The 17,769-nt window shown below is 36.8% G+C and overlaps 1 protein-coding gene across 6 annotated transcripts in view; it reads left to right on the top strand.

The window, feature by feature from the left end:
* Nucleotides 1-17,510, top strand: part of FAM102B (family with sequence similarity 102 member B) — a 44,641-nt gene extending 27,131 nt beyond the window's left edge. For 3 of the 6 annotated variants that reach the window (XM_039486196.1, XM_039486200.1, XM_039486201.1), the window contains exons 5-11: nt 211-257; nt 7,209-7,315; nt 8,358-8,456; nt 10,125-10,308; nt 10,386-10,540; nt 10,995-11,064; nt 13,361-17,510. In XM_039486196.1, the coding sequence (XP_039342130.1) occupies nt 211-257; nt 7,209-7,315; nt 8,358-8,456; nt 10,125-10,308; nt 10,386-10,540; nt 10,995-11,064; nt 13,361-13,403 (705 nt within the window). In that variant the 3' untranslated portion in view covers nt 13,404-17,510. The remainder of the gene's footprint in view (nt 1-210; nt 258-7,208; nt 7,316-8,357; nt 8,457-10,124; nt 10,309-10,385; nt 10,541-10,994; nt 11,065-13,360) is intronic. The other 3 variants (XM_039486197.1, XM_039486198.1, XM_039486199.1) reach the window with 3 other exon arrangements.
* Nucleotides 17,511-17,769: the final 259 nt, after the last annotated feature.

Here is a 17,769-nt window from a genome sequence, read left to right as displayed (position 1 = left end):
TTGGACACAATTAGTTTTCTTTACAGAAAAGTGTGTGTGTGTGTGTGTGTGTAAAACACACACACACACACATATATATATTTTCAATTTAAATCCAGATTTGGTACTGAGTATTGCTTATTGACACACCATATAACATCACAGATCAATTCCTTTGCTGACTTATGGTGTTTTGTTTTGCTTATGTGTGGTGTTTTTCCTGATTTGTAGGTATTGATCAGCATGCAGCTAATGTCCGGAGACCCATGTTTTAAAACGTAAGTTTTTGAACACTATGGGGTCTGGAATTTCAGTTGTAATTTAGTGGCTCAACTCATGTTTAAAGTTGTATGTGCCCAAATCTTTATTTTCAAAGTGACAATATTAAAGAAACATGAAAAATGTACATGGTAGCTGAATACTGACTAACAGACTATAAAAACTGGTAGTTGAGTGGCAGTTTTTTCATTGCCTTGAAATACTTTATAGTCTCTACTTGAATATTGTATCAAATTTTAAACGTAGATATAATGCTATAGAAATTCAGGAAAACACTTGAGGCAAATACTGTTCCCTGCACAAAGCCTATGTAAACTTGGTTGATGGCGAGGAACTCTATTGATGCCTATGTTTAGAAAAGCTACTACAACATCTTTCAGTAGCTAAACCTTATAGGTTTATAAATGATTTCTTTAAAATTCAAAAGTCTGTGTGATCTGATTTGGTATAAAAAAGATAGCAAAAAAATGTCATGCTTTCTTTGGGAAGGGAGATGGTAGTAGGAAAATACACTGCTTGGTAACAAGGATTCTGTGTCCTCATTGTGTTTGATTTGTAGCTAAGGGAATACAATAGCTCTACTTCATTGTGTGTTTTACTTCTGCAGCTAACCACATAGCAGAAAACCATGTGCTGCACCTTAGGGAAAAATGTAGTTGTGAGTAAGATAAATTTTGCCATCTTTCCTTTTTATTCTGAGTCATACAAGCTTGGCGGGTGGCCTAACTGTAACAGTGCAATTGGGAAAATTCCTATTTCCAGCAAAGCCACAGTTTGCTAAACACAATTTGGATAACCTGGTCAGTAGGAATGGAGATACTATTCAGCATTACCACCATATATCATATTTGCAGGACTCTGAAGGTTAGTTTTTTATTTTTAAAATGTGCTTTTTTTTTTTAGACCACTTCCATTAACATTAAATGGAAAAGCTTTTAAATATTAGATGCATCATTGTAAGACATACCACTATTACCAGAACAGTACAAAACCTAATGCTACTTTTCTGGCTTGTAGAAGATGTACAAAGCCCTTTCAATCTCTTTAAAAATGACAAGCTATCTTCAATTCTAGTTCCAAATGGATTTTTGAAATTTGTGGGAAGATTTTTCTAGTTGCACTTAAAAGCTATTAATAAGGCTACGTTTTAGTCACAGGTATTTTTAGTAAAAGTCATGGACAGATCACAGGCAATAAACAAAGAGTCATGGTCCCATGACCTATCCATGACTTTTACTAAAAATACCTGTGACTAAATCTTACCTGCTGGAAAGGGGGCGCTCCTGAAGACTGCCGCTTGGGGCGGGGCAGCGTGGGGCAATGCTTCTGCTGGGGGTGTGACTAGGGGGCCCCCTGCCGCTGCTGGGGGGCGTGACCGGGGGCCCCCTGCTGCAGGTCCTGAAAAGGGGGGGTGGCCTGGGCCCCCCCGCCGCTGGTCCGGGTGGGGAGTGTTCTGGGGCAGCACCGGGGACGAGCTGCCTGGGGCTGCCAGAGCAGTGTCCGGTGCGGCTGGCCCCGGGGCTTCCCCAGCTGCTACGGTGGTTCTGGGCTCACCCACACCAGTGCTGCAAAATTCAGTACTTACAGAAAGTCATGGAAGCTGTGACTTCCGTGACCTCCATGAAAGATTCACAGCCTTAGCTATTAAACACTTATTCAACCGGATCTGTCCGGCTTATGTTTAAGCCATTCAAGTAATTTTAATTTTATTTGTACTAAGGTTTTTATTCAATCCAGGCTGCTGTTCAAATGAAATTACATCTTGTAAATGCAAGGTTCTAGATATGACTTTTAGTTTAAATGTAGCAAGATTTTGGGAAGTTAATGTTTGATTACATGTACATCTATCAGAATATTTTGTTGTCAAAAAGTTGAAGTAACTGCAAATCAAAAGGAGTTACATGTTTAAAATCATGACCCTTGAGACAGTTTAGCAATGTACAAAATAAAGAGCTGCTATTTAGGGATAGGCAGGAGAAACGCTAATGTTCCAAGTTCATATTAAGAAGTATCTCTCCTTCCCTCCCCTAATGGTCTGCTACTTTCTTTTAACACTCAGTGCAAAATTATACACTTGCCTTCATTTTAAAAAAATGACAGTATTTTGAACTGGTAAGACTTTTGGATGTCAGGTACACGTTTGTAACTTCAAAATAGGTGAACTAGATGTTAGGATGATTTATAAATCTTCTCCTCTCTGAACTGAAATCTTAGATTGCCAGTTTTAGGTTCAACCACTGTTTACATGCCAAGCTATAAATCCAGGATAATGGACACTTTATAATTAATGGGGGAAGAGAGAGACAGATAGTCTTAACTAAACTAGTTAAGGTTCTGTTACATAAGTTTCTATTAACAGTATATTGTTCTGAGCACCAACTCAAAATATTGTATAGAATTCTTTAGTTTATAGTGTTGGCTACTATTCTTTTAGTCCTTGCAAACAATATCCAATGGGACAAGACAGAAAAACCTTCGATTACACTCAAAATTTAAAAACTAGTCTAGAATAAAGAGGAGAATAATAGTAATCTGAAAAAATTGCTGTCTTCCTTCTTCTGGCAGTATGTCTCAGATGTCTTCTCCTTGAAGATTTCTAATTTTGTTTTCCTACTTTCTGAGCCTTAATCTGGATCAAAGTTCAGTCCCCTTGTGAATAAAGTAGGGTTGTCGATTAACTGCAGTTAACTCACATGATTAACTCAAAAATTAACTGTGATTTTAAAAAATTAATCGCACTGTTAAACAATAGAATATCAATTGATATTTATGAAATATTTTGGATATTTTTCTACATTTTCAAGTATATTGATTTCTATTACAACACAGAATACAAAGAATACAGTGCTCTTATTATTTTTATTACAAATATTTGCACTGTAAAAAATAAAAAAATAGTATTTTTAAATTCACCTCATACAAGTACCGTAGTGCAATCTCTTTATCATGAAAGTGTAACTTACAAATGTAGATTTTTGTTGTTGCATACCTGCACTCAAAAACAAAACAATGTAAAACTTTAGCACCTACAAGTCCACTCAGTCCTACTTCTTGTTTGTGTACATTTACAGGAGATACTACTGACTGCTTCTTATTTACAATGTCACCTGAAATTGAGAACAGGCATTCCCGGCGTTGCAAGGTATTTACGTGCCAGATATGCTAAACATTCATATGCCCCTTCATGCTTCGGCCACCATTCCAGAGGACACGTTTCCATGCTGATGGTGATCGCTTTAAAAACAAGTGTTAATTAAATTTGTGACTGAACTCCTTGGAAGAGAATTGTATGTCTCCTGTTTTGTTTCACCCACAATCTGCCATATATTTCATGTTATAGCAATCTCGGATGATGACCCAGCACACGTTCGTTTTAAGAACACGTTCACAGCAGACTTGACAAAACGCAAAGAAGGTACCAATGTGAGCTTTCTTAGGATAGATACAGCACTCGATCCAAGGTTTAAGAATCTGAAATGCCTTCCAAAATCTGAGAGGGATGAGGTGTGGAGCATGCTTTCAGATGTCTTAAAAGAGCAACACTCCAATGCAGAAACTACAGAACCTGAACCACCAAAAAAAGAAAATCAACCTTCTGCTGGTGGCATCTGACACAGATGATGAAAATGAACATGCGTTGGTTCACTCTGCTTTCGAGTGTTATCGAGCAGAACCCATCATCGGCATGGATGCATGTCTTCTGGAATGGTGGTTGAAGCATGAAGGGGCATATGAATCTTTAGTGTATTTGGCACGTAAATATCTTGCGACGCCAGCTACAACAGTGCCATGCAAACACCTGTTCTCACTTTCAGGTGATATTGTAAACAAGACATGGACAGCATTATCTCCTGCAAATAGTAACCAAACTTGTTTGTCTAAGCGATTGGCTGAAGTAGGACTGAGTGGACTTTGTTTTATTTTTGAATACAGTTATTTTTTTTTACATAATTCTACATTTGTAAGTTCAACTTTCATGATAAAGAGATTGCACTACGGTACTTGTATGAGGTGAATTGAAAAATACTATTTCATTTGTTTTTTACAGTGCAAATATTTGTAATAAAAAATAAATATAAAGTGAGCACTGTACACTTTTTATTCTGTGGTGTAATTGAAATCAATATATTTGAAAATGTAGAAAATGTCCAAAAATATTTAAATAAATGATATTCTATTGTTTAACAGTGTGATTAATCTCACACACTTTTTTTAGTTGCTTGACAGCTCTAGTTTTATTGTGTAGAATATAAAATGAACTAATAAAAATTAAATATACTGGGAGATACTCTGGACTGGATTCTAAAAGATGCAGCATAGTATTCTTAGCCTAATGTGACGTGTGGAGCTGACGTGGCTTTAAGGGTACCATTTGCACCCTCCAGATTCTGGGTTGCTCCAAGATTCAAAGCGGACTCTGGTGTAATGTAGACAGCAGTAAGGGGCTGTTTAAGTTATGGCAACCAGAATCTTTGCAGGGTTACATGCTGTGACCATATCCCCTACACTAAGGCTTTTGAGGGTGTCCTCAGAGTATGGCCCGCCTGCAATCTTCCTTGGTTCCTACAGTGCGGGAGTTCTCCCTGGTCAGATCCAAGGCTATTAGAGCCCTTGTACACTGCTCTGGCCCCTTTTTTAACCTGGTATAAATGGGCCTGAGTGGAAGGATGAGCATTTCACCCACTACATAGTGGACAGGAGCTGAAAATGTATTATCTTAGTTTGTTTAGCAGGGCAGAGTTTGTTTTTCCTCTGTGTTTATTGCACACGCCTATATTTACTTACTGCCACATGTCTACATATGTCATTTGCACTGATTGCATTAACCTGATATTACTCATAGCAGTGATTCCCAAAGGGCTACTGAATTCTAGCCTGTTTGCTAATAAAGTAATGTATTCCTTTTCTCTGTACACTAGTACATATAAAGTTGAAATCAACATTTAAAATGATTTTTCTGTTTTGGCATAGAAAGTGTATATGAGATTTATGGATAACGTTGTCTCCAGAAAAAAGTTAATCAGGCTCTCTAAAGCCCTGTTAAAGGACTACTATGAAATCTATTTCTGTTGTATAATTGATGTTAAGGGCTTGCAATAAAAGCAAAAAGAATCTCTTGGTTATGTGTTAAATTTTGTATTTTACTTCACGATGGCTTGACGGAATTATTCAGTCTTGATCTCTTCCAAACTGATGATATAATTCTTTCCTGGAATACTAAACTTTCAAATCAAAGCCAGCAAATATTGTAGCTGATCCAGATGTGGGGTTTTGTTTTTAGTTTTTGTTTTGATTAGCTGGCTCTTTTCTTAGAAAATGGAAACTTTTTCAAATTTTCTAATCAAATGAAAATCAGCTACAGCTACTGCCTGTCTTAACTGGCTCTGGATGTGGAACTGGAATCATTTCAGAGAAGGCTACCATGGAGGTCCTGGACTTTAATCTTTTACCTAGCAGCCTAAATTTGGCCTCCACAATCTCTCTCTCCTACCTTTTGTCATTTTTACCTACGTGTACCTCCACCGGCTTCTCCCTAGCACTGCATGTAAGCTTATCTAGATGCCTTGAGAGGTCTGCAACCTTCACACCCATCAGGCAGCTCACCACGTAGTTCCCCTGTCATCACAAACCCAACTATCTACACTGCTAATAATCAAATTCCCCATTACTATTACCTATCTCTTCCTAATAACTCAGGGCCCCTCGCCAGAGGGGTATCCTCAGTGTGAGAGGATAGTATGACATCTGGAAAGAGGTTCCCAACTATGGGATAGTTTCCTTCTGCTCCTGCTTGATGTTCTCCTTCCTTGAGACATTCCTCTTCCTCAGCAGCACAGAGGCTCTCGGACTCCATGATTTTGTGGTAGATACCCTTCTGTAGCGAAACCAGTTTGTGTTCAATAAACTGTATCTCCTTGAGTATAGTTAAAATTGGTATGTTGGTTGAATATTTGGTATGGGATAGCTCAGTTATTAAACTTTTATATTTTGAACTGTTTCTGGTTGTATGTATCTTTATGCCCATTACTTGTGGGGGAGAGGGTGTGTGTAACCAGACCTATTGCTTAGGTATGCATTTGACCTTTTTTTTTAAAAAAAAAATCATAGGGAAGGATTAAGATTTAATAGGAAATATGCCTTCTACACATTATCATTGTCCATAGACCCCATGTTTGTGGGTGAGGCCATTGAGGCAGTTGTTAAATTATTATTGCTGTTGCAGGCCATGAAAAGCATTTCTAGCTGGAAATAAACCAAACAACTCAACTCTGCTATAGTTTGACTAGCCAGCTATCATGTAATCATAAGCTTAGTGCTTTGGTATTAAATGCCACTCATTCCACATTGGCTCTCTTTAAGTAAAACAAATTAATAATGTCTTATATGTATATTTTAAGTCAGAATTGGAGTCAATTGTCTAGCTTTATTTCCCTGCAAACAAATTTACATTCTAGTAATGTAAATGTTATGGAAAGGGGACACTGGACACTTGGTTATTCTTACTCAACCTGTGTGTTTTTCCAAGGATAGAAACATTTTTATACACTCAAAATGCCTATCCTGGGCTCGGAGTACTTTAATTAAAAACTAAGTCCAAACCAAACACCTCCTCTTCTAATTAAAAAAATAATAACCAACAATCAGTCAACAAGATGTATCTGTATCTTTCCATGGGGCCTCCAGTTGTTTCAGTCCTCCCCAGAAAGCTGAGCAAATGGATGAACTTCGCAAGGAACCCTGAATTTGAACAGTTTTGGACAAAGGGAACTGGGGGACTGTGTTCCTAAATTTATTGATACTACAGTCTCATTAAATCCCAGTGAAGTCCAATGTGAATTGAACCTATAACCCCCCTGCCCACCCCTACCACCACCCAGATCACGATGATGCTTCCAAAAAAACAGAAGCACAGGTAAAACAAACCCTGATCTCTGTGCATTTGCTTACAGGCCTCCTTCCACAGGAATGTCCATCACAATCGCTGGAGAAGCGGAATCTTTACATGAAGACAGGAAAGGTGGAGAGAACTTGAAAGTGGTACATCTGGGTGTATCAGGTATGAAATAATGCTATTGGTTTTACTGTTGTTTGACACCTAAGTAGCAGCAAACACATTCATGAAATATTTTGAATGTTAAACAGACATGGATGTTTTATCCCAAATCTCCTTTTTACTCTGTTTGTTGAGCAATACTGCTCTTGGTACCACTATGTAAATGCAGAGTAAATCCTTTTGATGTGCTGGATTTACACTGGTGTAATGGAACAGTATTTCTATTAGAAGTGGGAAAGAAAGGGAAATCAGATCAATTGCCTGTGTCCCTTTTTAAAATTCAAAATATTTTGTGAGCGTATTTTCTGCTACTTAAGCAAATCTCAATGGCATTACTCTGGATTTATACCAGTGTACTTAAAGCAGAATCTGGCCCTTAATATTTAATTTACGAAAGATCGTGCTTTCATGGGTATATTGGCCCTTAATATTTGTTAACTCTGGTGCGTTACGGATAGATATTGAATAAGGTTTTTAATGGTACAGGTTTAAGAATCACTTTGCATTTGTCATACTGACAGCAGACAAACTATAGAAATCAGTTCACTTACTATTAAAATGCTGCAACTCCAGGGTGAGCCACAATATATTTTACTAGTGCACCTCAATATTAGACCGAGATTAGGACAGGAAATGGTATTCTGTCAACTGAAACTACAGAGAATTTTATAAAAGTATCTGCTTGAAAAGTGGCCAGCACATCTGCGTTAACACTGCTTTTCTGGGGAAAGTGCCATGGGCTCTTAACTCAAGGCCCAGCTGCCTGTGGTCATTAAGGTACTTCAACCAAAAGCTGTCTAATTGTGTACCCTCTGATACCTTCTCCTTTGAATCAGTAATTATTTATAGTCCAGGTGAGTGTCATGTACTTGAATGCTGACAACATTTCTTGCAGTATCTGGATTTTCCTTACTAGTTTCTTATCTACCTAGTATCAAGTCCCATTCTGCTTATCTTGTGAGGTCTGACATCTGTCTGATAATGGCTGTAGGCCAAAAACTAAGTGCTGGATTCAACAATATCTTCTGATTGCCGTTTATTGTAGATCTCTCAGCAAAGAGTGCGTCAATCCCAGATGAACTTGGTGCATGTGGACATTCCAGAACATCAAGCTATGCAAGCCAGCAATCAAAACTGTCAGGTAGAAGTTGATGTTGAATTCCCTTGAGTTAGTTTTATTAGCTTTGGTATTTCAGAAGCTTCACAAAGCATTTTGATGTAAATAGGCTGCTTTGTGTGTAAAAAGAAACATTCTACCTAGTTAGGGCTTTTGAATTGTGAACCATTTTAAAACCAAACTACCAACAGTTGTGGAACTACCTGGTATTGTGTGGGTTTGTTTTTTAATTACGAAAAACCCCACCTACTGGTTTTGGGGGGGACTGACTTTTTTGGAAAAGGGAGATTTTTTTTTTTTAACTTTGCCACTTGGAAATGTTTACATGGACATAGTGTAAATGAAAGCTTTTATTAAGGAATAACTGACATTAGAACCTGTTTCTAATTTGTCACTAAAAGCTTCAGGCATTCTAAAAAGTAAAAAGGGAAATGATGATGAAAACACCAGGGTTGTTATGCCTATTAGGAAATGAGAATTAAAAGCCTAGGAGACAATGGGTGGAGTTACTGGTGATTGGAGACAGGGTCATGGCTAATGCATGCAATCAGTTGAAGAGGGGACTGGGTAGTTATAAAATCAAGCCCTAGACTCTAGCAATATCTGGAAGGTTGGAAGAGCATCTAATAACATGGTTGTGCAGAAAGCTGGCTAGTTCACCTTATTTCTCATTCTTCAAATTGTTGAGTTCACTAAGTGGTAAATTCTCCTTCTAACTGTAGTAGACATTAAGCTGCTGATCATACCACACATGAAAGACTAGTGATTACCAGCCATCAGTGTATGACTTTCTCTGATTCCACCTGCCTAATGTTGAAAGAAGTGATAGGGAAGAAGCACCTGAATAAAATCAAGTAATGGAAACTAGTAATTCTTCTAAAGTAAAAGGAAAACATTTTCAAGAGTTGGTAAATGAGCAAGATAGACAGGATTCATGCTCATCCAAAAAGGCTGAAAACTAGATTACTCTGAGTCAAGATCAAATGTGTAAGTTCAATGAAATTATCTGATGTGGGGGAGCAGAACAATGAGGAGACAAACCTACAATAAAACTTTTTTTTTGCAATGTCCCTTATGTTCCTTTTCCAGCAGCTCTTCAACATCAGAATTATGCCCCTGTAATTATTTTGTCTTCAAAATTCACAAACTTGCAAAAATCAATCTCTGATAATGCCATAAAATACTGAAAGGGAAAGACTTGAACTTTATCAACTTTCATCCTTCTTTTACATGAACAAAATTACCAAAGCATGTTTGCTCTAGATATGTCTCCAGATGCAGGAAGTGAAGAAACAGACGAAAAATTTTTAAAGGAAGACCTGAAAAAATCCAACACTGACCATAAAGGCAAAATTAGTCAGTCAGATATTAAAAAGATCTGATAATAGCTACAGTCATCCACCCGGAAAAATGCATTCCTACTTAATACACTTCTTTCTTAATCTGAAAAGAAAATCCCAGAATGTGTCCAATCTGATGAAGATACCATCCAAGAAGGCAGAGAAAAGAATGATGAAGACTCCAAAGGAAAATATACTAAGTGAAGTGAATTAGATAGAGTAAGAGGAGTGTATGTAGCTTCTGAAAACATTTCTAGGCTCTCGTCAGGAGTAAAAACAAACCAAATAGTGGGGGAAAGCACAGCCCTGGCCATTAATAATGTAACTAATGTGGCTCTTCTCTGTTTTCCAATAGGGTATAGCACATGTCACTCCAGATCATCCAGTTTTTCTGATCTCAGCCATAGGAGAAACACCTCAGTGGGAAGTACATCTACAGGAATTGGAAGTATTCTAGAGCCATGTGAAGAGACTGAACCAAAAATAACTGATAATTTTGATACTCCTGTTAAAGATATATCTTCAGAAAAACTCAGCAGGTACACTTAACATAACTTGAAAGGCTTCTTATAGTGACAGTACTCTGAATTAAATGTATTGACAATTTAGTTCTTAGAATCTCTAAATGTATTTATCCTGACAGGCATCCAGTGAAGCAAGACTCTGTAGAGTCACAATTGAAGCGGGTTGATGCCACCAGAGTAGATGCAGATGATATTGTTGAAAAAATATTGCAGAGTCAAGACTTCAGTTTAGACTCCAGTGCAGAAGGTATATATGGGGAAAACAAGTAAAAACTTGGAAAGATGATCTACAGTACAGTAGAGACCCAAATGCACTAATTTAATGCGCGCGCACACTCTCTCTCTCTCTCCCCTACTCCCAGTGTGGGTAGGGAGTGTTTATAGATCATTCCAGGAAAACCCCTGGCTGCTGCTGTCTCCTGAGAGGCAGGAAAGGTTGCTGGGCTTTGTGCCCCTAGGGCCCATCACTTTAACTAAGTCTGTTCAGCAAAGGGCAGAGGAAATCCTACAAGAAAATTTGCTTTCCCTGAAGCACAGCTTATTATGATTGGGTTCCAGTTGTTTTCAAAGGCAAACGTTTTTAAATATCGTTTACAAAGTTCATGGATTTAAAATGGTTTTTAAAAAGATTATTTAGAGAATATTTGTTTGGCAACATTGAAGATGTCATATTTAAACATGTTAACTTCTTTCCTTTGTAGAAGAAGGGCTGAGATTATTTGTGGGCCCTGGTGGGAGTACTTCTTTTGGAAGTCATCATCTACCCAATAGGTATGTAGTTTGAACAATTAATACTTGTTAGGTACCAGTTAGCAAAGGCATATTGTACTAGGTGTTTATGAATATTTTGTCTCTGATATATGCCAGTTCCATTTTCTCAATGACTGAGATGATATGGATAATACAAAGCAACATTTCAAACCTGGATGCTTAAAGTTCAGTTCCTAAATCCATATTTAGACACTCAGATAGAATTGATCTAACTTTCAGAGGTGCTGAACATTTGGGAGCTGGGGGTTGCTCAGCATTTTGGAAGTGACCTGAGTTTCAGTCTGGGTATCTGGATATGGATTCAGAAGCCTAACTGTAAGCATCCAGGTTTGAAAATGTTGGCCTTATAGACTTCTCTGGGTCTAATTATTCCGTAGGCTAATTGCTCTCAGGAAGCCTTTTTCCTGTCAGTCTTGACTATTTCTTCAGTATCTAAACTCTCTGATATTTTCCTGATACTCAATTTGTTTTTCCCTTCAATTTAATTGCACAGCGGCTACTCTTATTTTCATATAATTCATCTTTTTTTCTCAGTGTCTTCATCCTTCAAATATTTGTAAACTCTGAGATGTACCCTTCCCTCTTCTTTCATTTTTGATCTCTCAAGCAGAATATACAGATATAGGTTTCAGAGCGGTAACCATGTTAGGCTGTATCAGCAAAAACAGTGAGGAGTCTTTGTGGCACTTTAAAGACTAACAAATTTATTTGGGCATAAGCTTTCGTGAGCTAAAACCCACTTCATCAGATGCATGGAGTGGAATATATAGTAAGGAGATATAAATACACAGCACATGAAAGGATGGGAGTTGCCTTACCAAGTGAGGGGTCAATGCTAAGTTGGAAGTAGGCAATTCTCAACCATTGACAAGAAGGGGTGGAAATCACTTTGGCTCATTAACATTACAAATGTAAGCAAGGTGGCCCATTTCAAACAGTTGACAAGAAGGTGTGAGTATTTAGCAAGGGGAAATTAGTTTTTGTAAAAACAAATAGGAGTACTTGTGGCACTTTAGAGACTAACAAATTGATTTAGTTTCTGTAGTGACCCATGTCTCTATTCAGGCCTAATTTGACAGTGTCCTGTTTGCAAATTAATTCCAGTTCTGCAGTTTCTCATTGGAGTCTGTTTTTGAAGGTTTTTTTGTTGAAGAACTGCCACTTTTAAGTCTGTTATTGAGTGACCAGGGAGATTGAAGTGTTCTACTGGTTTTTGAACATTATAATTCCAGATGTCAGATTTGTGTCCATTTATTCTTTTGCGTAGAGACTGTCCAGTTTGGCCAATGTACATGGCAGAGAGGCATTGCTGGCACATGATGGCATATATCACCTTGGTAGATGTGCAGGTGAATGAGCCCCTGATGGTATGGCTGATGTGGTTAGGTCCTATGATGGTGTGCCGTGAATAGATATGTGGACTGTTGGCACTGGGGTTTGTTGCAGGGTTTGGTTCCTGGGTTAGTATTTTTGTTGTGTACACACCACACAAGTGACAGTGTGCTCTGTAAAGGGGGAAGGCAGCGAGAGACTTAATTCTGTGTCTAAGGGCCACCTGGTCCTGCAGTTCAGAGACATGAAGTGCATGCTAGCATGCTGCCTTCTAATTGCCCTGTTTGGACACTGGTGGCATGAACTAAAAGGTACCTAATTTTCATTAACATAGTCCTGTTTGAAAGAGGGCTATGTTCATGTGAACTAGCAACCTTTTGGTTCATACCAGCAGCATCCACACAGGATAACTAGAGCTCAACAATTCGGTGTATGCTGCAGTTCACACCTCCATAGTCTGCACTGTGGGGCTGTGTAGACATAGTCAAAGACTAATACATGATGCCATCCAATAATTGACTACAGGTGCCTCCTTATAACCAGATTGAGGGAAATGATGCTTTTATTTCTTCTCTGGTAAATAATACAACTTTACTGGCTTTGTGAGACGTAAGTGTTTTTTAAACCACATAACCACTGTGGACTAGGGACATTGATAATTTACCGTAGGGAAGTTAATCATCTGTTGTACTTGCCTGAAAATATAAATATATTATAATATACAAATGAAAACAATTATTGATCAGTGGCATGATGGGGCATTTTCTAACCTGCATGTTCCGCTGTTGTACTATAACAGTTTTACACATGCAAATAGACATCTGAAACACTTTTTTTTCATTTTTTGTTTTTTCTCTGAATTTGTAAGCAAACAAAAATTTCATTGTTCTATATTCGGTATTAGTTAGTATCTTCCATTTAAATTAGAACTGAAAACTTGTTTATTTTGCAATCTTTTTTTCAGGGTAGGATCCGGAGCATATGAGCAAGTGGTGATTAAACGCTAGAACAGCAGGACTTGAACAGAAGAACAGTTGTAGAGTTCCTCCATGGATAATTAAGATGTGTTCATTTAATCCCAACAGTTATCAAAGTTGATGTGATGAGACAGACTCTTTCAAGAGGCCAATTCATATTTGGTCTGAATTGTCTGAGTACCTCCTGCTCATAAAAGATCCTTCACGTCTACAGTGGTATAAAGGCAATTTTTAGTATCTATGCCTTGTACAAGTGTATAACCATTGTTGTGACTGTTACCTGATGTTAGTGGATTACTTGCTTTTGTAACTTACATGTAAAACATCTTGTGGAAACCTGATAAATAGTGTCTATTTGAACATAGTTTTATATAGAAGTTCATTAGTGATGATGTGCTCTGTTTGCAACTTGGCTTTCAGAAGAAACCCTTTAGAAAAAGATTAGTCTTAAATGAATCTAGTTCAAAACTTAAATTCCACCATTAGAAATAATTCTTCATAAGTAACTTTTAAAATTTTACTTGCCATTCAATGCTATAATGGCTAATTCCTTCTATCAGGCCATAATTAATATAAAATGGGGATTAATGCTTCCAAGAAAACAACTGAGTTTGCTTTAAGATGTCATATTATCTGCTTCAGTAATATTAAACTTGTAAATGCATTGAGCATAATTAACTGTAAGGTTGAGTAGCAGATGGTAGAGACAAATATATAAAAGCAAAATACAAGTGACTAGGTCTAATAGCAACATATATTGTTTGATGTTACTTGTAAATAAAATCCGGTGGCTTAAAGTGCATCAGTATGACTTCTGGCCCTATGTAAATGACAAAATATATTTACAAGTTCACATCAGAATTACCAAATCACAGTAAAGCACTCAACAAGCTGGTCTTGTATGCCTGAGGATAGTATGATTTTATGGTTTGGGGTATAAAACTTTAATCTCCGTAAGTGAGATTCAGCTGTCTGAACAAAAAGTAAAGCTTCTTTCAAATGTGATTTCAATTACGCATGAACCTTAAAGCTCAATGGATGATAGTGTCTGGTGAAAAGTAGTCAGCAGCTTAACACCACTGTGAACACGTTTTTCTAGCTTAACCCTTCACAGTTGGGTAGTATATCTCTTACAGCTGAAGGTGCCTTGTACCTGTGGGTGGGACATGGGGAGGGAAGGATAGATTACCAAATGAAGCTTTTAAGAATAAATGACCATCTAGACTAACTATTGGCAATATAATTTACTAACAGAAGCACTTTATATACTATACATGCACTCTGCAGTCTGAAAAATCAATCTCTGGGCAAAGGCCTCACCTTTTTTTGTGTAGAATCACTAACAGCTTCACTATCTGTCCATTGTTACACTTTGAGGCATGAAACATTTTGACCAAACTGTACTGTACTTTAACTTGCACAAATGGAATGGCTTGGTCTAAAATGTATTAGTTTTAGCAAAAGGTGAGAATTAAAGATCTTTTCACAAAAGAATTGTTTTGCTGACAGCTGTAAAAGTATTTGCTTATTTTTTTAAAAAAGATTTGTGGTGGGATGACAATCTAACAGTTGAGGTTTAGATGTACTAAGCCTAATGTTTAGATGTATTTTAGTACTAAATTGCAGTAGAAAACCTAGTTTTGCTAAAAATTAGCCATACGGTTTACCAATGTGATCAGATAGGTTTGAATGAATCAAAACAATATTGTGGCCATTTTTTTTTCTTAACACTCTGAAGGTTTCAAATTCTTCTCTGAATCAATTGGTATTTGGGTTTCTTCTCTGGAAGTAAAATTTGAAGTCTTAATTTTTAGGCTGTATTAAGAAAACTTTGTTTTACATGGTTTTTAATAGGTTTTACTTTTTCCTAAGTGTGTATAGTATAAACTGTTCATTATTGAACTCAACGTTTTATTTATATTAGCTTAAAGGAAACCTTAGAGTTCAAATTTTGCTGAATACTGTTAGATAAGAGCTATTTCTTCTTAATTATGGTATTTAAAAGGAGTATTTTTCTATTTCCCATTGCTTGTGTAATTTTTTTAATTTGGACTGTTCTAATGGGTAAAACGTATTAAATACAACTTGTTTGTAATAACTGAAGTTAGAGTGAGATTGTGGGGGAGATGACAAAATGCTTACAAGAAATGTAAAAATGATCCTTTCATTAAAAAGTTGCCATTAGTGTGTGTTTACATTGTCCAGATAAAACATGCCAGTTTCTGTTTTCCAAATTTTTGAATAGAAAGTATTTGATAAGGTTACTGGGTTTAAGCTAAAGCTGAGAAACCATAGCAACAAAGTATAAGGGTATTTTTATGAAATAGACAAAACTTTTTGCAGTACTAAATTGTTTATGGAGAGTGATGGTGGAGCCTAAGAGCACCAATGTTAGCTTTATAGCTCATCTAAGGGGCACATGACTTCAAAAGGGGCCCGTTTTTTTCCTGAAACTTAAGGAGGTTGGTTTTGTACACACTGACTCTTACTCCTGTAAAACTATCCATAATTTGCTTGTTGCCACAAACTAGTAACTCTAATTTTTAAATGCTTCTAGTTTGTTTGCAATCTCTTTAAATGCAAGGTACCTAATATCACATCTTGCTATTTCATCCTCTTTAGCATACTATGCTTTTTAAAAAAAAGTTAAATCAGTGAATCTAGTCCTTCAGCTAATGTTATTTGATAGACATTTACCAGACTTTATTAAAAATGTACAACTGTAAAAGACCATTTTTAAGTGCAAAAAGCAGAACTTGAAGTGTCCTTAAAGAATTTGAGGAATAGGAGCTGGCTGCTACTGATTCTTTTCTTCAAATAATGTAATCCATATTTTAATAATATAAAATGCATATTTACAATTCACAATTTATAAGGGCAGAAGCTAACCCCATAATGTTGATATTTAGAGAAAAACAAGTATGTGATTCCAAAGAGCAGGCTGGTTTCAAATAATTTATTTAAAATACTCAGGATAGACATTTCTAGTTAATCTAGTAACCAAAAATGCCCCTCTCTAGCTTTCCTAATGTTATTTCAATAGAACTGCTTTGTTCAGCAGCAAGTGCCATTGTCCGTTAGTTCAGAGGAATCTTGAACATTTGGAATTTTCCATAAAACCTAGAAAATTGTTGCAAAATGTAGTTTTGATTGCATTGACACCAATGGGTCCAGCATTTGGTTGAGGTACGAGTTACTACATATTGGTGTGTTGATTTCAGTGCCTGGGAGCTGAAATAACATTCAGCATCATTAATCATGTAGTGTACAGAAGGTACAGGGTTTAGTTATAACATTACAAGTATTTAAGCCCTTTGTATCCTCTGGTTTCCATACCTAATTTTGACAAGTATTCTTGCAAAGTCCATTATGTCCCTCAGCAGGATTTTTTGAGCATTAAGTGAGTAATAAGCTATTTGTACTCTGTTTCAGTGTGAAGAAATTAAGCCATAATTACGTCTCCCTTCGCGTTGCAAATTTTTGCATTTTTATGTCACTCATTACTATTGCAGCAAGCTGTGTAACTGAAAGCCAAACTGCATATATAACTTGCAAATGTGGTTTTATTTACTCCCAAATTGGATTTTGGTGCATGTCTTGACAAACTTGTCAAAAACAAGAAAGTCATTAAATGGTGACAGGCTGAAAAAAAATTTTTTTTTTTTTAAGTTGTGGAAAAATAGTTAAAGGCTGCCTTGTTTAAAATTCATTGTACGAACACTTATGTAGTATCTTACCTGGTAAATTCAGCTTCTAATTCTGTTTTCAAGTATACAGATAACTAAAGCCTGTGCAGTAGGCAGTTTGTGTAGGTTGGTTGAAGTCATTTGTCCTCCAGCCACATAAGATCTCATAGGGAGGAAACATTTGTCTAAGTCAAAATTTGAATAAATCTCCATTGTATTTTGTTGGTTTACTGTTCACACTTAACAACAAAACTCTCCATGAAGTGATTCCTTAAGTATGTCTCTTGTACTTGGAGAATGACCTTCATATTTAGGCACAGTACTTAATTGTGTAAACTGTATTATAGTGAAATCTAGGGAGACTGACATAGTAAAATCTGTTTTTCTAATAAAATGTAAAATTTGTAATGTGTAAATGGCCTCACGTAGACAATTAAAAAACATGTCTTCAGCTTGCAATGTGTTTTTTAAAAACAAGGGCTTGTTGAGATTAAAAGAATCTAGTCTACTATAAAGTAAGGGAAAATGTAGATTTTTTTCTTTCTTGGGAAGGATTACTAGAAAACCTTCTTAATGATTTTGGGCTGGATTCCTGGTGTTCCCTCTTCTGACCAGGAGTAGGTAGATAATTATTTTGCTTTCTCTCCTGACTGTTTGGGGAAATGCACTTGTACTACTTGCCCAGAAGAATTCTGTTTGAGGGGGGTGGT

Source organism: Mauremys reevesii, linkage group 8, assembly GCF_016161935.1.
Source record: "Mauremys reevesii isolate NIE-2019 linkage group 8, ASM1616193v1, whole genome shotgun sequence".
Taxonomy (NCBI): Eukaryota; Metazoa; Chordata; order Testudines; family Geoemydidae; genus Mauremys; species Mauremys reevesii.
The sequence above is the reverse complement of the archived record's forward strand: the minus strand, read 5'-3'. Positions and strand labels throughout refer to the sequence as shown.